Source organism: Sus scrofa, chromosome 8, assembly GCF_054392235.1.
Source record: "Sus scrofa isolate SSC_HxYL_T2T_F1_AM1 chromosome 8, Sscrofa_HxYL_maternal_Yorkshire_Landrace_v2.0, whole genome shotgun sequence".
In the NCBI taxonomy this organism is placed as follows: Eukaryota; Metazoa; Chordata; class Mammalia; order Artiodactyla; family Suidae; genus Sus; species Sus scrofa.
In genome coordinates, this window is record NC_139390.1 from 76464726 (window position 1) to 76480693 (window position 15968).

Genomic DNA, 15968 nt, shown 5'->3' on the forward strand with positions numbered 1-15968 from the left:
AATGTATTCATAAACTTTCCAATCTAAAGAATGCTGTGTAACAGAGAGTTCACAATTGCTTACCTCTTAATTTTTACTAGAAATTAGGGTTTCAGAAGATAAAGAATTCTAATTAATATATGTAATTAAAAGTAGTGGAAATAATAAAGGAAACACTTCTGTATGTCAAGAAAATAAGATGTGTGTTTTGGGCAAGAAAAGGTATGAAGACTAAAAATGCATTTTGTCAAGGAAAACAAAATAATTTTGTCCTAAATCAAAACCAATTGTTTCAGAATGGATAAAGAGAACAAGAAACAAACTAAAATGAACATATAAAGTTACAGAGGTTTATGGAGTTCCCGTCATGGTGCAGCAGAAACAAATCCAACTAGGAACCACCAGGTTGTGGGTTCAATCCCTGGCCTTGCTCAGTGGGTTAAGGATCTGGTGTTACCGTGAGCTGTGGAGTAGGTTGCAAATACGGCTTGGATCTGGCTTTGCTGTGGCTCTGGTGTAGGCCAGCAGCTGCAGCTCTGACTAGACCCATAGCCTGGGAACCTCCATATGTCATGGGTGAGGCCCTAAAAGACAAAAGACAAACAAGAAAATACAATACAATACAATACAATACAATAAAATATAATAAAATAAAGTTATGGAAGAAATCTTAGGAAAGGAATTTTATTTTATTTCATTTTATTTTATTTTATTGTCTTAGAGCCACACCTGCAGCATATGGAAGTTTCCAAGCTAAGGGTCGAATCAGAGCTGCAGCTGCTGGCCTGTGCCACTGCCAAAGAAATACTGGATCCAAGCCACATCTTTGACCTACACCACAGCTCATGGCAACGCTGGATCCTTAACCCACTAAGCGAGGCCAGGGATCGAACCTGCGTCCTCTTGGATACTAGTCACATTAACGATCACTGAGCCACAACAGGAACCCCAGGAAAGGAATTTTATGTGTGACCAAGTTGGATAAGATTGAATGAAGTTATTATAAGGGTTTTAAACACAAACTTTCTATCAATAGTGTGCTTATATAAAACTGGAAATGAATCTTCTTTCATCTGCTAAAAGGACAATGTTTTTTTGGACTATTGCTCTGCTCTTGATATAATGAAAAACTTTTCTTTACCTTTTAAATGATATGCCGAGAAAACAAAGTGTGCTTTTTCAAAATAATTTCCTATACCTTCTGTTATCTTTGTCATTGGTCTTTGATCACTTAAGTAAACAAAGTCTTCTCCATATTAAAACAGTTAAGTTTTGCTCAGAATTATGTAACCTTCCGGATTGAAGGTTTACATTTAAAAAAATCTTTTATTGCTACTTTGATAAATGGATAATTAAATACTGTTTCATAATGATCTATGATCCTTTTTAGCCAAGTGTCAACAACTTTTTGATGTTTTTGACAAAATTCCCCAAATCAAATTCCAAATAAATTCTTTTGACCTCAAACTGACTTTGGGATTTTCCAGAGGGCCCCTGAAACATCTTAACAGATTTATTTTACTCTCCATATAAAAACAGAGAGAGAGAGAGCAAGGAAGCTTAGGTTATAGGTGAATCTCATTAATGTAAGTATTCCAGAAATTACATGAAATTCCAAAAAATCTGATATGTCCTGGTAAAATGTTATTGTGATTCTAATTATCTTAAGATGTTGTGTGTCATAGAAATAACTAAATTTCTTTATCATTTACATTGTAATAAACTCCCATCTGATCTTTAACCATTGCCATTTTAAGTCTTTTATCATTTACAGACAGTTACTGTTTTATTCTGATTCTTTTGCAAATGTTTTCTTGTAAAAATATTTCATCTTCAAAGAAATTCTGCGAAAGTCCCTGACAAGTACTCTAGAATACAGGTGTTTGATGTCTTTAAGTATATACCACCAAACTGGGTGAGAAATACAGAATTCAAATTAAAAAAAAAATCCCAAAAAATGATGCTTCATAAAAGTTCTTAAAAAATCAAGATCATCAAGAATTATTACATGGGGCCGAATGGACTGACAAGGATAATTATAATTTTTATGACTTCAAAAACATTGCTGGTTCTTTAATCTTTTGTTTTCCAGATATAAGGAAATCTTTCCTCTTAAACTACCTATGACTTACAGAAATCTAGTAAAATATCCCTTTGTGAACAAAGTTGAAACATATTTCTTTTTCTCCATACCTGATTCTTCCAGAATTCAGAGGCTTTCAGTGAGTATTCTTATTTTCATGGCACTATTAGTTGTTTACATAAGTTCACTGAGATTCTGTTCTCCTTGTAACAACACAATTGGATATATTATCAAGGCTTTGACTGGAATGTCATATACATAGACATACAGAGACTCAGACAGGACCAGACAGCTTTAAGGAGCTAAGGTTCATTTTTATGAAGCCAATCAAATTCTTTGCAGAAATCTGCCTGGTACTTGCATACAGGGTTCACAGCAAGGTTACCAAATGAGTAAGGAAGGGCATTCCCTGGCAGGTGCAGGAACCTCAGGATATTTACAGACCTAGAGAAGAGAGGAATTCACCCAAATCAACACGTATTGAAATCCGATGGCAAGTTTTTGGCTTGGCTTCCTAGCTTCAAGAGACTTTTTAAAAATCCAATCTGTGATGCCTTATGAAAAGTTCTAGCAAACCAAAAATATAAAAGAGCCTATATGGCCAATCACTATTCCTGCTGCATTTGTGTAAATAAGCAGGCCACGTTTATTGAAACTAGACTTAATTTTGCAATAAATTAGTCTTACGGTGGTTGTCTTTGATATAAATCATGAAGTTTATAGAGAGAAAAATTATGTTTCAATAATACACCTTTACGGGTATTAGATTTTAATGCTGTTAATTATCTTTGAGGTTTCATTTTCTACCTGCAAACTCACTGGATCCTGGATTCTAGTTTCCTTCAATATCTGTCTAAAACCATCCAAACCAATGTTTCCAATTTGTATTCCACCCTTCTGGCTTGAAATCATTGAAAAGTAAAAGTGCCCTTTTTCCAAAGCCATGTAAACTCATGTTGGACAACTTGATACAGACTTCAGGGAAATCACCAACAGCTCCCATAGAGAAAACTTCATGCCTGTTGTTGTGTGGGCCACTTAGAATGATCACCAGAGACATTCAAATCGTAAACAGTAAAATCTGTCATGTTGTCACTGCCTCCTCTCAATCTACCTGAATATCCTTTGAGCCTGGCATCTAGAAACCCTTTCAACTGGCTATCCTCGAAACTTAGAAACTGGTTTACAATTTTCTGCAATCATTAGTCACTGTTTTTTTCTTTTGTTTCCATATAATGCCTTATTAATTGCCTGATTTCTCACACAATATACCTAACTTTGGGAACCAGGCTACAACACCACCTCCTAAAATGAGACACAGCTGTTTAAGTGACCTATTTTCAAGACTAGGAGATTGTCATATTGATTCTTTTGAACTGAAGTTACTTAAGAAATATCCAGTGCAAGAAGGAGACTCTGATCATTCTTTGTCCCTGAAGGCAGGAAATAAATTTCTCATGTGAAAGGTATCTTTCCTGTACCAGGAGAGAAAAAGAGACATCTTTATCATGAGAGATTAAAGAATTTAGAGCCAAGAAAGCTTATAAACAAACTTTCTTCTTCACTAATGTACTACCCCAAGCCCAAACCCCTTTGTCTTACCCATTCTTCACAAATGTATCAATATTTTGTCTAAAGGGTAAAAAGTCTGCCTACTTTAGTCCCTTCTCTGAGTCTCCTATGTTTATGGGACTCCTGCACATATAAACTTAAATTTTTCTCCTGTTCCATTGTCTTATGTCGGTTTAATAATTAGGCCAAGAAGAGAAGAAGAGAAACATCTTCCTTCCTTACACCTCGATGTGGGTACACACTAATGCCATTGGCCCGGAGAGATGGATAGAACAAGGGATTTAATGTCATATTCATTGTTCTCTCCACAGAGCCAGTCATTATAACAAAAGAGGTCATTGTAGGGGAAACAGAGATAGAAGTTGAGAGAGAAAAAGTTCTTAAAGCAAGCTAGGGGTAGAGTAGAGCTACACAGCCCATTTCTTCCTGCTGGTCAGCAAAGTCAGTTCTCAAGATGGCGGTGTGTCCCCCCCAAAAAGCAGAACCTGCGTCATTGGCCTACAATGCAGGCAGGTTTATTTGGGGAAATATTCCAAAGGTATGGGATTGGAGAACTGGGAAGAGGGGAATAAGAAAAGAGGGTGTGGCCATCTTGGGTTCAATCCTATTGGGGACCCTTTGAGAAGTCATGTAGCATATCTGCCTAAACCATGAAATGGGGGGGGGGGTGGAAATAGTTTTTGCTTACCTCCTATTCTTGATGGGCCCGAGATTTTCCATGGCAGTGACAAAAAAAATTTGGTGCAGGGAGTAGAACTGAGGTGAGGACTGTAAGTTTCCATCTGCCTGCTGGGGCTGCAGCAATGGCAGGAGTAAAACAGTGGATCTTCAAGATGTGAACATCCTGGATTTTAGTAATTGTCAATTCCAGAAGATTCACAATGATTGCCAGGAAAATGGAATTGCACCACCCAAAGCTTCCATTTGAGAGATTATTCCATTTCTTTCAGGGTCACTGCTTGCATGAGTTTAAAGATTGTGCATAAAAACCTGGTCTTCAACTTTTGCAAAAGTAATTGGCCTAAAGAAGCACTTGTTCAAACAGGAAAATGAATTTGTTTATTGTACACGACTAAGCACTCCTTTGCTTATAAATTCTTCTTGTATTTTGGTTGATGAGGCTCTCATTAATTCAAGTGGCACAGGAAAGAGAAAATAAGAGCAACAACAACAACAAAAAAATCGTTCTTTTTTACCTCAGTTCCAAAAACAAGTAATTTTGATTGTCATTCCCAGGAGTCAAATTCTTCACAATCTACGCATGTTGGCTACTTTTTGACACGCTTCATTTGCTTTATTTATTTATTTGTCTTTTGGGGCAGCTCTTGTAGATACATTGGAGTTCACTCTCCTTGAAAATTCATTTACGTCACTTTTGGGCTAAGTCCTTTAGATCATTACGGCAAACACTTTATGTTTTTCATCAGTTACAAGAAATAGATGAGAGATTTGGGATAGTGTGACTAACACTGAAGACAAACTATTTAAACCTATGAAATAAGATGGCATGTCCAAAATGGAGCAGCAGATATTTTGAATGTTCATACTTCAGCAAACATGGACTCAAAAATTTAATTCCCTTTCTAGGAAGCTACGAGATAAAGCATGCATGTCTATAGATTTCATTTTGGTAGTATTCTAACTTGATTTAGAAATAGAAAGTTTTTTTTTTAAAAATTTATTTTGAAATAATTTTAAATTAAAAAAAGTTACAAAGATAGTACAGCCTCTGTGTTACCTTGCACCCAGTTTTCCCTATTGTGAACATTTTATTATTATTATTGTTGTTGTTGTTATTATTATTTAAGGCTGCACCTGCAGCATATGGACGTTCCCTCTGGGCTGGGGTTGAATCCGAGCTGCAGCTGCCAGCCTGCACCACAGCTCACAGCAACGTGGGATCTGAGCTGTGTCTGTGACCTGCACCAGAGGTCACAGCAACACCAGATCCTTCACCCACTGAGTGAGGCCAGGGATCAAATTCATATCCTCAGGGACACTAGTCAGATTCGTTACCTGCTGAGCTATGGCAGGAACTCCAAGCACATTACTCTTAATGAAACTCCAGACTTTATTTGATTTTACCAGATTTTCCACTTACCTTTCCTCTTTCTGTTCCAGGAGTCAATCGAGGTGCCACTTTGCAGTTAGTTGTCAAGCTCTATACTTTTTCCCGTTTGTGACTCTTTCTTAGCCTTTCCCAGTTTTCATGACTTTGACATTTTTCTACAGTGTTAGTCAGCTATTTAGTATGTCTCAATTTAGTTTCGAAAAATGCTTTTCTTATGATTGGACTGGGTTTATGAACTTTTGGAAAGAATACCAAAGAGGTGAAGTCGTATAGGGGTACATGACATACATCTGACATGGCACTGTGATATTAACCTTTGTCATCATCGCTTGGGTAAGGGAATGTTTGCCAGATTTATCTAGGATAAAATTACTATTTTTTTCAGAATTGGACACTTTAAGAAAATATAACAAGCTGTATTAATGCCCCAGAAGAGAGTTATTCTGGGTGTAAAACCAAAATATGGAGGTGGGTAACCATTGTCTCTGTTTGCTTTTTAGAATAAGGCAATCTGAAACCTTCAAGTAGTGGGAAAAAACAAACACAGAGAACCCCAAACAGGTTTTTAAAAATCACTCCTCTCTGGATATTTTTAGCCATATACCACAGAAGTTTTTATCATAGTAAAATTTAAATGTATTAAAAGCTGTTCTCTCTGGCTGTGAGCCCCAGGCACAAGAGCTGGTGCCTTTAGGGAAGTTCCTCAACTTCTCTGGACCTCAGTTTCCTTATCCGCAACCTTCAGGTACCACAGAGATAACAGTAATACATCTTTTCACGGGGATGTTTGAAAGATCGAATGAGTCAGTATTTGTATAACTCTTAGAAGAGTATTGTGCTGCACCTTGGGGTGGGTAGAGAGTTTAGTAACTTGCCCACAGTATGAGGCAACTAAATGAAGGAAGCAGCGTCTTTCATATTGACTCAGAGCAGTGTGCCCTTATAATTTGTCAGCTGCCATGTTTGTTGAAGAAAAGAGCAAATGTCCAGTGACCCATTAAAGTTTGTTCCACAGACAGAAGTCAAGAGAGATTAGAGAAAAAATAATCTCTTCATGCCTTTCTGACTTTTATAAACTTTAGAAACAGAATCTGTATTACTTAAATTATGAAACAAAATAATACATTTTACAACTTTTAAAGACTAATGTTTGTATTTCTGCGGCCAGTTTACCATGAAACCTCAGGAAACAAGTGATCACAAGGGGAGGAATCACACAAATTCTCAATTATTTCTGAGCTTGTTACCGTAGATAGCCTTTAGATTATTTTTCATTTCCTAGTGCTTAATACAAATTTTAATTTCCCAGGTTTGTCTCTCAGGATTACACTTAAAAACCCTAGAGTGTTTATTTATTTATTTTTGGCAGCACCTGCAGCATATAGAAGTTCCAGGGCCAGGGATCGAATCCACACTGCAGCTGTGACCTACATGGCTGCTGCAGCAAAGCCAGATGCTTAACTCACAGTGCCACAGGGGGAACTCCTAGAGTATTTTTAAAGTCATTCATTCATTCATTCTGTAAATCTCTTCCAATAAGTAAGGTGAAGAGTCTTTAATTCAAACTCCCTAATAGATGAGATGATTGATAGTAAGACTACAAAGTAAATCAATGATAGATCTCAAAAGTAAAAACAAACAAAACCACACCACCACCCAAATCCCAGATACATGTGTCTCCTAGTAGAGTGGAGCAGTGCCTTCCTTTCAGAAAGACTGACCCAGAAATTTTTAAATGTGCAAAGAAAAATTGGGGAGTGAACCTTCCCGTTACCTTTTTGTTTGTTTCTTTATAGGAAGAGTCACAACAGGTAGAGTTTCTGTTTAGGCAATGTTGGAAAAAGCTATTTCTATTTTGTCTATTCTACAAACATCTACACAGCATTTAATCTCTACTGACTCTCACACAAGTTGAGTCATTTCTCATAACCATCTGTGAGGAGGCAGAGAACCCTTTACAACTTGCTGGTGATAGGCGGCAACTGGCAACTAAATGCACGAAGCTCTGCTCTATGCCAGGTGGCCTGAATGGTGGAATGGCACACAGCTTCCGTACCACGGAGCTGGGCTGCCCAGAGCCCTGTCCAGAGACACCCATCTCTGGGCCAGAGGCCATTTCTTTCTCCTCTCCCAACTCCCATCATTTTCCCCATCTCCAAGAGGTCTGACTCCCACCTGGAGAATTACACTTAAGCCCTCTACACTTAATGCTGAGTCAAGGCATGTTCTCTAAAACTTCTGGTGAAAAAAAAAGTAAAGGCATCAGGTTAAAAGACTGAAATTCCTGGTCAGAAAAAAAGTTTCCAGAAAAAGGAGGACCGATCTATACGGAGGGAGGGTCCTCCTTCAGTGAATGAAACAGGCTTTTGAGTTTCCTGCTTCATCTTCACACATCTGGAGTAAGGGCGCTATGCAGCAGCTACACCCCTTCAAGTGTCCACATGCTATTCTGTCCAAGGACAGAACCAGAACAGGTGACCCGGGCTAGCCTGCCCGCAGGTTCCAGAGTGACCACCAGTCTCCCATTTGTAGATCAGCTCTGGAATTTCATACATGGAAAAGGAGATCTGCAAGGAATTTTGGAAGAGGGAAGAAAGAAGTTCACAGGACACAAAAGACATGGCATGGTACAGCCCTCAACTTTCACAGAAATGAACCCTGACTTCAACTTTTGACACGATGCCAGTTCCCACGGAATGGAAAACATAACCAGAATACTCCAGGCGTGATTTGAGAATATACAACATGAGGAACGAGCTGAACATTCTTCTCGAGAATCGAGATGTCAGCTGTATTTTTGACAGAATATTCCGTCCACATGTATGAAATAGGCAAAATGGAAACAGATATATAGATATTGTATCTGTATGTGTGTGTGTGTTATATTTACATGATAAAATAATCACATATACTCGTTTACTCCTCCTTAATTTCTTCCGGTTTGATAACTAAGAACAGAAGTCTTTCCTTCTAAAACTGTCTTGCCATCCCTGTGCGGGGTCTCAAGGAGCGATTTCCTCTCCCCGTCCGGTGGCCAGAGGTGGCCAAGCGCCCAAGGTCCCCTTCCCCGCGCAGGATGTAGCCCCCGCGTGCCGGCGACTCACTCCCGCTGTGGGATTTGAGCACAAAGATGACACCGTGAGTGCGCGGATTAGCAGATTACGCGGGAGGCGGGCGGGGCGGCGCCTTCCTTCCGGACCCAGGAACGACCCGCGCATCAGGGAATTTCCCTGGCCCGGGGCTGCTAGCTCCAGTCCCATCAGGATAAAAGGGGTTCGCTCCGCTCAGAGAGCCACAGAACCCGCTCCACCAGCACTCTCTCCAGCCCTCCCGCCGCAGACACCCACCCTCCGAGCTAAGCCCCATGGCCAGCGCCGCGATCGCCGCCTCCCCCTGCGCCCCGCGCTTCCTCCGCGCTGCGCTGCTGCTCCTGCTCCTAGTGGCTGCCGGCCGGCGCACAGCAGGTGAGACTCGGCGCCTGGCATCCCCAGGCCGGACCCGGGGGCGGGGGGGGGGTGCTCATCGGGGAACACCCCAATAACCAAGTCTGTTGTTCCAGCAGGGGCCCCCGTGGGCGGCGAACTGCGCTGCCAGTGCCTGCAGACCGTGCAAGGAATTCACCTCAAGAACATCCAGAACCTGAAGGTGACATCCCCGGGACCCCACTGTGACCAAACGGAAGTCATGTAAGTTTCCCTGCCCGCCGCTGTCCTCGTCACCCCCAGCGTCCCAAAGCCCCACCCTGACCCCCAGCCCGACCTCCTGCCTCACGTGGATTCTCCCTGCTCTCTGCAGAGCCACTCTCAAGAATGGTCAGGAAGTTTGTCTCAACCCCGCAGCCCCCATGGTGAAGAAAATCATCGAGAAGATGCTAAACAAGTGAGTTATAGTTTTTATTCACTCGTGTGAGTAGAGTCATTCTGTCTCCTGCAAATTATACCAGAGAAACCCACGATTTAGGTGCAGGACTGAAAATCATGATTATTTCACCATTCAATTTGCTATTAAGGTCATTAATCTGCTCTGGTGTCAGAAGGATATTTCCAGTGCCTCCCCCCCTGGCTCCTGACTCTATCCCCATTCAAATAAATGTGGATTAAGCTGCTTTCATGAAAATATTCACTAGTGTTGGACAGTCATGCTAAAAAGCTTTCTATTTTAACAAACAACAAAAACAACAACAAAAATAGGCATTCTCCCCACCCCAGTTCTTTCTGGAACACATACATTAAAAGCAGAACTGGTTTTCTGCAACATCGACCCTCAAGTTCAGTGATGAAAAGCAAGGACTTTGCAGTGAGTAGGTACTGGGTACAAATGTGCATCCCCACCTATTAGCTGTGTGCCAATGGTTTGGTTTATCTAAGACTTAGTAAAACAAGGAAAACAATAGTAGTTACTGCATGGGTCCGCTCTGTGTCTTTAAGTGAAACCCAATGTGACAGGCAGAGAGTAAACGTTCTAGCCATTTGTAGCCAATAATAGCCAGTAGTGCAGGAGGCTACAGATGCCACCCCATTCCTAAATAAGAGTACTTGGGAGCCTAGAGGTCTCTGCCACAGAGCATAGCAGGTTACAGGCAGTAGCCACTTGGGTGCCACACTCGATTCAGACATCACTGGAATCTAGGGAGCAGGGCAGGAAAAGAGGGCTGTGCCCTCTGCTTTCTGGAGCTGCTGCTAAGGAAGACCTTTTCTCCTTATAGGGCCAACTCCAACTGACCAGGGGAGAAGGAAGTTCCTCCATCACTGTTCCTGAAGTAAGCCCTGCCCTTCCAGGAATCGAAGAAGGATTGCCAGCTCACGGGGTCACCTGGGTCCGGTTTAATATGTTTGAACATCTCTTAGGAGGGCTCTTCCACTTATTTATTTATTTATTTATTTAACCATTGCTTAGTTTGCAAAGATTCTTTGTTAATATTTACAGGTAAAATAATTAAGGATGTGATTGAATCTCCTCGCACGCCGTATCATTGTTTTTATTATGTATTTTATGAAAGAAAACAAGTTAATTTAGTCCTGATTCTTATTTAACTTGAAGTAGAATGTTTCCACATGTTCTCCAGTCATTAAACTAATATTCTGAAGCACCTACAGCATGCCAGCCCTGTGACAGAGGCCAGGGGATGCCGGCCAAACTTGAGATCCTTGTCAGGGTGGGGGAACGTGTGGGTACATCTCTTTCTGTAAATGTTTAAAAGAATGTTAGTTGTTCTTTACTGAAATGATTTCATGGTATGTGGGCAACATTTCCCATGTTGAAGCTTTAAGAACTGTAATGTTCTAAATATCCTTTAGACATTTTATGTCTTTCTTGTAAGGCATAATGCCTTGTTTAATGTTACTTACAAAGTGCCTTTCCTTGACTTCGAAAAAAAGAAATTTCAATACTTGTGGATGTTTTTACATAAAATATGAAAATAAAGTATTTCAAACGAAACAATTTTTGTTTCATTTTTCTGAGTGGAAAAAAAGTCTATCTTTACTGGATAATCTGATGATTTACATCCATGTCTTTTAACTTCTTTTTCTCCTCCTGGGCATTCAATTTTCTATACAGATAAACCAAAGTGTAAATGATGCTTCATCTCATCTGGTGATAGTTGTCACTTCCCCTGGCTCTTACCTCCCTAAGAATGTGCTTTTCCTGGGGACCTGGCCCCTGCCCCTCAGTATGAGAGTAACTATGACACTCTTATTGCCTTTTTTTTTTTTTTTTTAAATAAGGAGCACCTTGCTACCTTGCTATTCAAGTTGGCCACTTGAAAAACATTTTCATTCTTGCCACCAACTTAACAAGAACCTTCATTTCATTCCTTTTGCTAAAGGATTTTTCAAACAATTGTTGACAATTTCATGGTGGAAAAGACGGATTTTTTTTTCCTTCAAAACTCAAATAATAGGTGTTATAGGTAGAAGCAGACAAAAGTGAGTGGCTAAGTAGTTAATCCATAAAAAGATTTAATTGACATTCAGATTCAATTTTTTAAACCTTTATTTATAAGTAACCACCTCAGAGTTTAAAATCATCTCAATCCTTTATACCAGTTTATCAAATACAGTAGGATGGTTTTAAGATTTGAATGTGTTAGTTCCCACCCTTTCCAGTGTGATTTTTAGGGAAACCAATGGTTTGTTTAGCCTGAGGAAGCCCTCTGGAACTTCAACACTGTCCCTGTATCCTGCAGGACACCACATTTCCAAGACAGAAAGACAACTGATATGTCAGGGGAAGAAAGAAACCCATACACTAAAAGAAACCACCCTCCAAACCTGAAAAGAAAGAATGTTTGTAGATGTATGAGGTGTGTGCTTGTCTTTGATTTAAGACCCATTCAGGAAATGCTGAGCCCTAGGTAAGAGGCTTTAGCAGAGGAAACAAAGTGAGCCTGGCAGCCAGAATACTTGAGATCAAGTTTGGGCTTGCTCCAAGCAGCTGGGTAAATAAGGGCTCTAAGTACCAAGAAACAATCTCTGCTAGCCTTGTTGCACATTAAGAAAGTTAAAAATGGGAGTTCCTGTCCTGGCTCAGTGGTTAACGAACCTTACTAGCAACCATGAGGACGTGGGTTCCATCTCTGTCCTTGCTCAGTGGGTTGGGGATCTGCCATGGCCGTGAACTGTGGTGTAGGTCGCACGCAGATGAGGCTGGGATCCTGAGTTGCTATGGCTGTGGCGTAGGCTGGTGGCTTCAGCTCTGATTGGACCCCTAGCCTGGGAACCTCCATATGCCTCAAGTGTGGCCCTAAAAACAAAAGACAAAAGACCAAAAAAAAAAAAAAAAAAAAAAAAAAAGAAAGAAAGAAAAGTAAAAAATGGAGTTCCCTGGTGGCCTAGTGGGATTCAGCATTGTCACTACTGTGACAGGGGTTCATTCCATCCCTGTCCTGGGAATTTCTGCATGCTGTGGGCATGGCCAAAAAGGAAAACATAAAATAAAATAAAATAAGTTGGGTGTGATTGGACCACAGAAGTATTAAGGGGCAAGGCAGTGTAGTAAGTAGGGACCCAGTCTCAAAGGGCCTATGAACCATATGGAGAGGGGTGGGCTCTGTTATTAGAAGAGGAGTGGGATGTTACTGACAGAAAGGATCAGATGGTCATCTTGGACAGATCACAATCTGGAGGAAAACTGGATAAATAGTCAAAGGTAGAACTGACAAGTTTTGATGAACCATGAAATCCGGTGTAGAAGAGCATGGAAACTTCCAAGTTTCTGACTTGGGTACCATAGAGCAATAAGAGAAGGGGAGGCTTGGGAGGGAAGACATGAGCTCCATTTGGACATGTTTAAAAATAAATTTAAAAATAATTTTAAAAGAAAGTTAATAATATCTCCCTAACTCCAATTTTATTAATTATGAATGAGATGAGAAGCAACAAAATTTTGTGAATGGTACAGAGTAAATAAATGCAAACTGTTTAGATGCTTCCTAAACACTGGCATTCACTTGCTAACCCCAAGTCAGAGGACAAGGGGAAATGTTTGCAAGTAGGACCCAGAGAGTTCGGTTACACCCTCACACCTAAGACCAGTCCTTACCTTCAAACATGGAGCTTGCTATACTGGCCACTTAGCTTAAAAAGGAGAAGGACACACATGGTGATTAAAGACAACATTTTCAAAGAATCGGATTTACTTTGGAGGAGACTCTAGTTCTGTCAGCTGTGGCCATTGATCTTGGGCAAGTTTCCTGACCTAACTTTATTTTCCCTTTTACACAATAAAGGTAATAACAGAATACACTTTCTGAAATAGTGCATGGATTAAGTGTCATTAATGGCTCTAGGAACCATTGGTCTTCAGGCCAACTCCATGGGTGTCATCTCAGTCTCAGTCCTGAATCAGGTGGATATGCGGCATAGTTTTCACACTAAATTTCCCAGAGACTTTCCAGGTACAAGGCGGTTCCCATTGGGAGTGTCATTGCAGGAAGTGAAACACAAAGCATGTGGGGTGGTGGTCAAAGGATGAAGGAAGTAGGAAAAGAATATTATGTGTCATATTACAACTTGGAGAGATCATCAGCAAGAAAGAGCAATGGCAACAGTAACTGAGATTTCCTGAGCAATGTTACCAAATGAGCTAGAGCCAGAGAGCAGAGAGTATGGCTTACCCTACTTGTCATGGCGAGTCTTTCTTTGGGAGTTGTATTGAGATGCCCTCTCAGGACTTCCAGAAGTAAATGGAGAAAGACTAGGAGATGGCAGAGGTGGCAGACCTGCAACAGCCAACTGGGGGCCATCAAAATCCCAGATGATGGCATTTCTCCTTTCTCAGAGGACTCAAATAAATAATAAGGGAAAGGACTTGTCCTACCTTCTCTGTTAATGCCCCACTCACATCCCCTCTGCTTACTCATGAGTTCCCAAGTTGAAATGGTCAACATCCATATGGGATGATGACTTCCCAACTTAAGCTCCCCTCCCTTTCTGCTTCTTTCCGTAGGAGTTTTCTCCATTTAAGGGTACGGGGGGGGGATGGAGGGGAGTTTGCTCGACCCACAGATACCCATGGTCTGTCATGAGACAACTCTCAGTGAGCGTCAGGAGTTAGAAAATGTGTATTCTATTTTCTGGTCCCTCAGTTGGATATTTTTAGAAGTTAGGCTACATATGTATACTTTCCCCTTCTCTTTTCATTGTGTTCATATTTTCGTTTAAACACTTTAGCATATTTATAGCAGCTATTTTTAAATCCTTGTCTACTAATTCTATCATCCTGTCATTTCTGAATCTATTTCTATTGCCTGAATTTTCCTCCTGGTTCTGGGTTATGATTTTCTACTTTTTGGCATGTGTAGTAATTTTTGATTGGATGCAGACAATTTTTAATATTTTGATTGGATGCATACAATTTTTAATATTTTTGTCAAGTTTTATTTTCTGCTTTTGGAGTCTTAGTTTCTGTTCTGGCAGGCAGTTAAGTTACGGGAGCATCAGCTTGATTGTTTTGAGGCTTCTTTTTAAATTTTGTTAAGGTGGTCTAGAGAGAGTTCTTTGCTCTAGGGTTCATTTAGCTGTACTTCTAAGTCAAGTCTCTTCTGTGTCTCTACTGAGCACCCTAAGTTGCTCACAAGATCTCTCCACTATAAAAAGTCAGACCTCAAGAATCTCCTCACCACTTATGAGGTCTGAGAATTGCTCAGCCTAAGCATTTCTGACAATTCTTTGCCTGCCTTTATGACATTCCACCTTCTACATATGTGGTTTAGTATTGATCAAAGAGACCCAATGGAAATTCAATGCTGATCTCTGAGTTCTCTTTTCTTTCTTTTTCTTCTTTTTTCTTTTTTGTCTCTTTGTCTTTCTATGGCCACACCCACAGCACAGAGAGGTTCTCAGGCTAGGGGGTCCAATCAGAGCTGTTGCCACCAGCCTACGCCAGAGCCACAGCAACACCAGATCTGAGCCATGTCTGTGACCTACACCACAGCCCATGGCAATGCTGGATCTTTAACCCACTCAGCGAGGCCAGGGATCGAACCCGCAACCTCATGGTTCCTAGTCGGATTCGTTTCCTCTGCGGCATGATGGGAACTCCTGAGTTCTCTTTTCTTTAGCAAATGCTTACCATGATGTCCTGGGCCTGACTTTTAAGTTTTGGAAAACTAAATTATTTTGAGTCTTTCAACACTGGTTATCTTATTTTTGAATACTTCATTAGTATCATCATAAAACCTAAACATGTTGATGATGCCATGTTTCATGATTTCTACTTGGTGCAGAAGAAAAATGAGACAAAGAAATTAAGATTGTATCTGAATAGTGTTTCTAACACTATTTTTAGCTTTTTGGTTTATATAAAGGCCAGGATCTGATCAGTCAATTGAATGCTGTCAAGTTATTAAAACTTATATTTGTTGGGTTTTTTTTTTTTTTTTTTTTTTTTTGCTTTTCAGGGCCACATCTTTGGCATATGGAAGTTCCCAGACTGGTAGGGATAGGTGGGGGGGCATTGCAGAGGGCGAGCTACAGTTGCCGCCTACACAACAGCCACAGCAAAGTGGGATCCAAGCAGGGTCTGTGACTTGCAGCACAGCTTATGGCAATGCTGGATCCTTAACCCCCTGAGCAAGGCCAGGGATCAAACCTGAATCCTCATGGATCCTAGTTGGCTTTGTTAACTGCTGAGCCATGCAGGGAACTCCCTAAAACTTATCTTTAGTATGTTATTAAAACTTTAAGATTGGAATGACTTTTTTCCCCTTTCTCAACTTGCCATGACTGTTGTCTTAGTCCATCTGGGCTGCTGTAACAAAAT

At 40.6% G+C, this 15968-nt stretch overlaps 1 protein-coding gene across 2 annotated transcripts; it reads left to right on the plus strand.

Moving 5' to 3' along the window:
- The first annotated feature begins 9000 nt into the window (after positions 1-9000).
- Positions 9001-11144, plus strand: LOC100525396 (growth-regulated protein homolog gamma-like). 2 transcript variants are annotated; one of them, NM_001444935.1, is made up of 4 exons: positions 9001-9169; positions 9265-9391; positions 9501-9584; positions 10411-11144. In NM_001444935.1, exons 1-4 carry the CDS (start codon positions 9070-9072, stop codon positions 10424-10426), a joined length of 327 nt encoding a protein of 108 aa, NP_001431864.1. In that variant the 5' UTR covers positions 9001-9069; the 3' UTR covers positions 10427-11144. The 2 variants fall into 2 exon arrangements, with proteins under 2 accessions (NP_001431864.1, NP_001431865.1); NM_001444936.1 differs by having other exon boundaries at positions 9268-9391.
- Positions 11145-15968: the final 4824 nt, after the last annotated feature.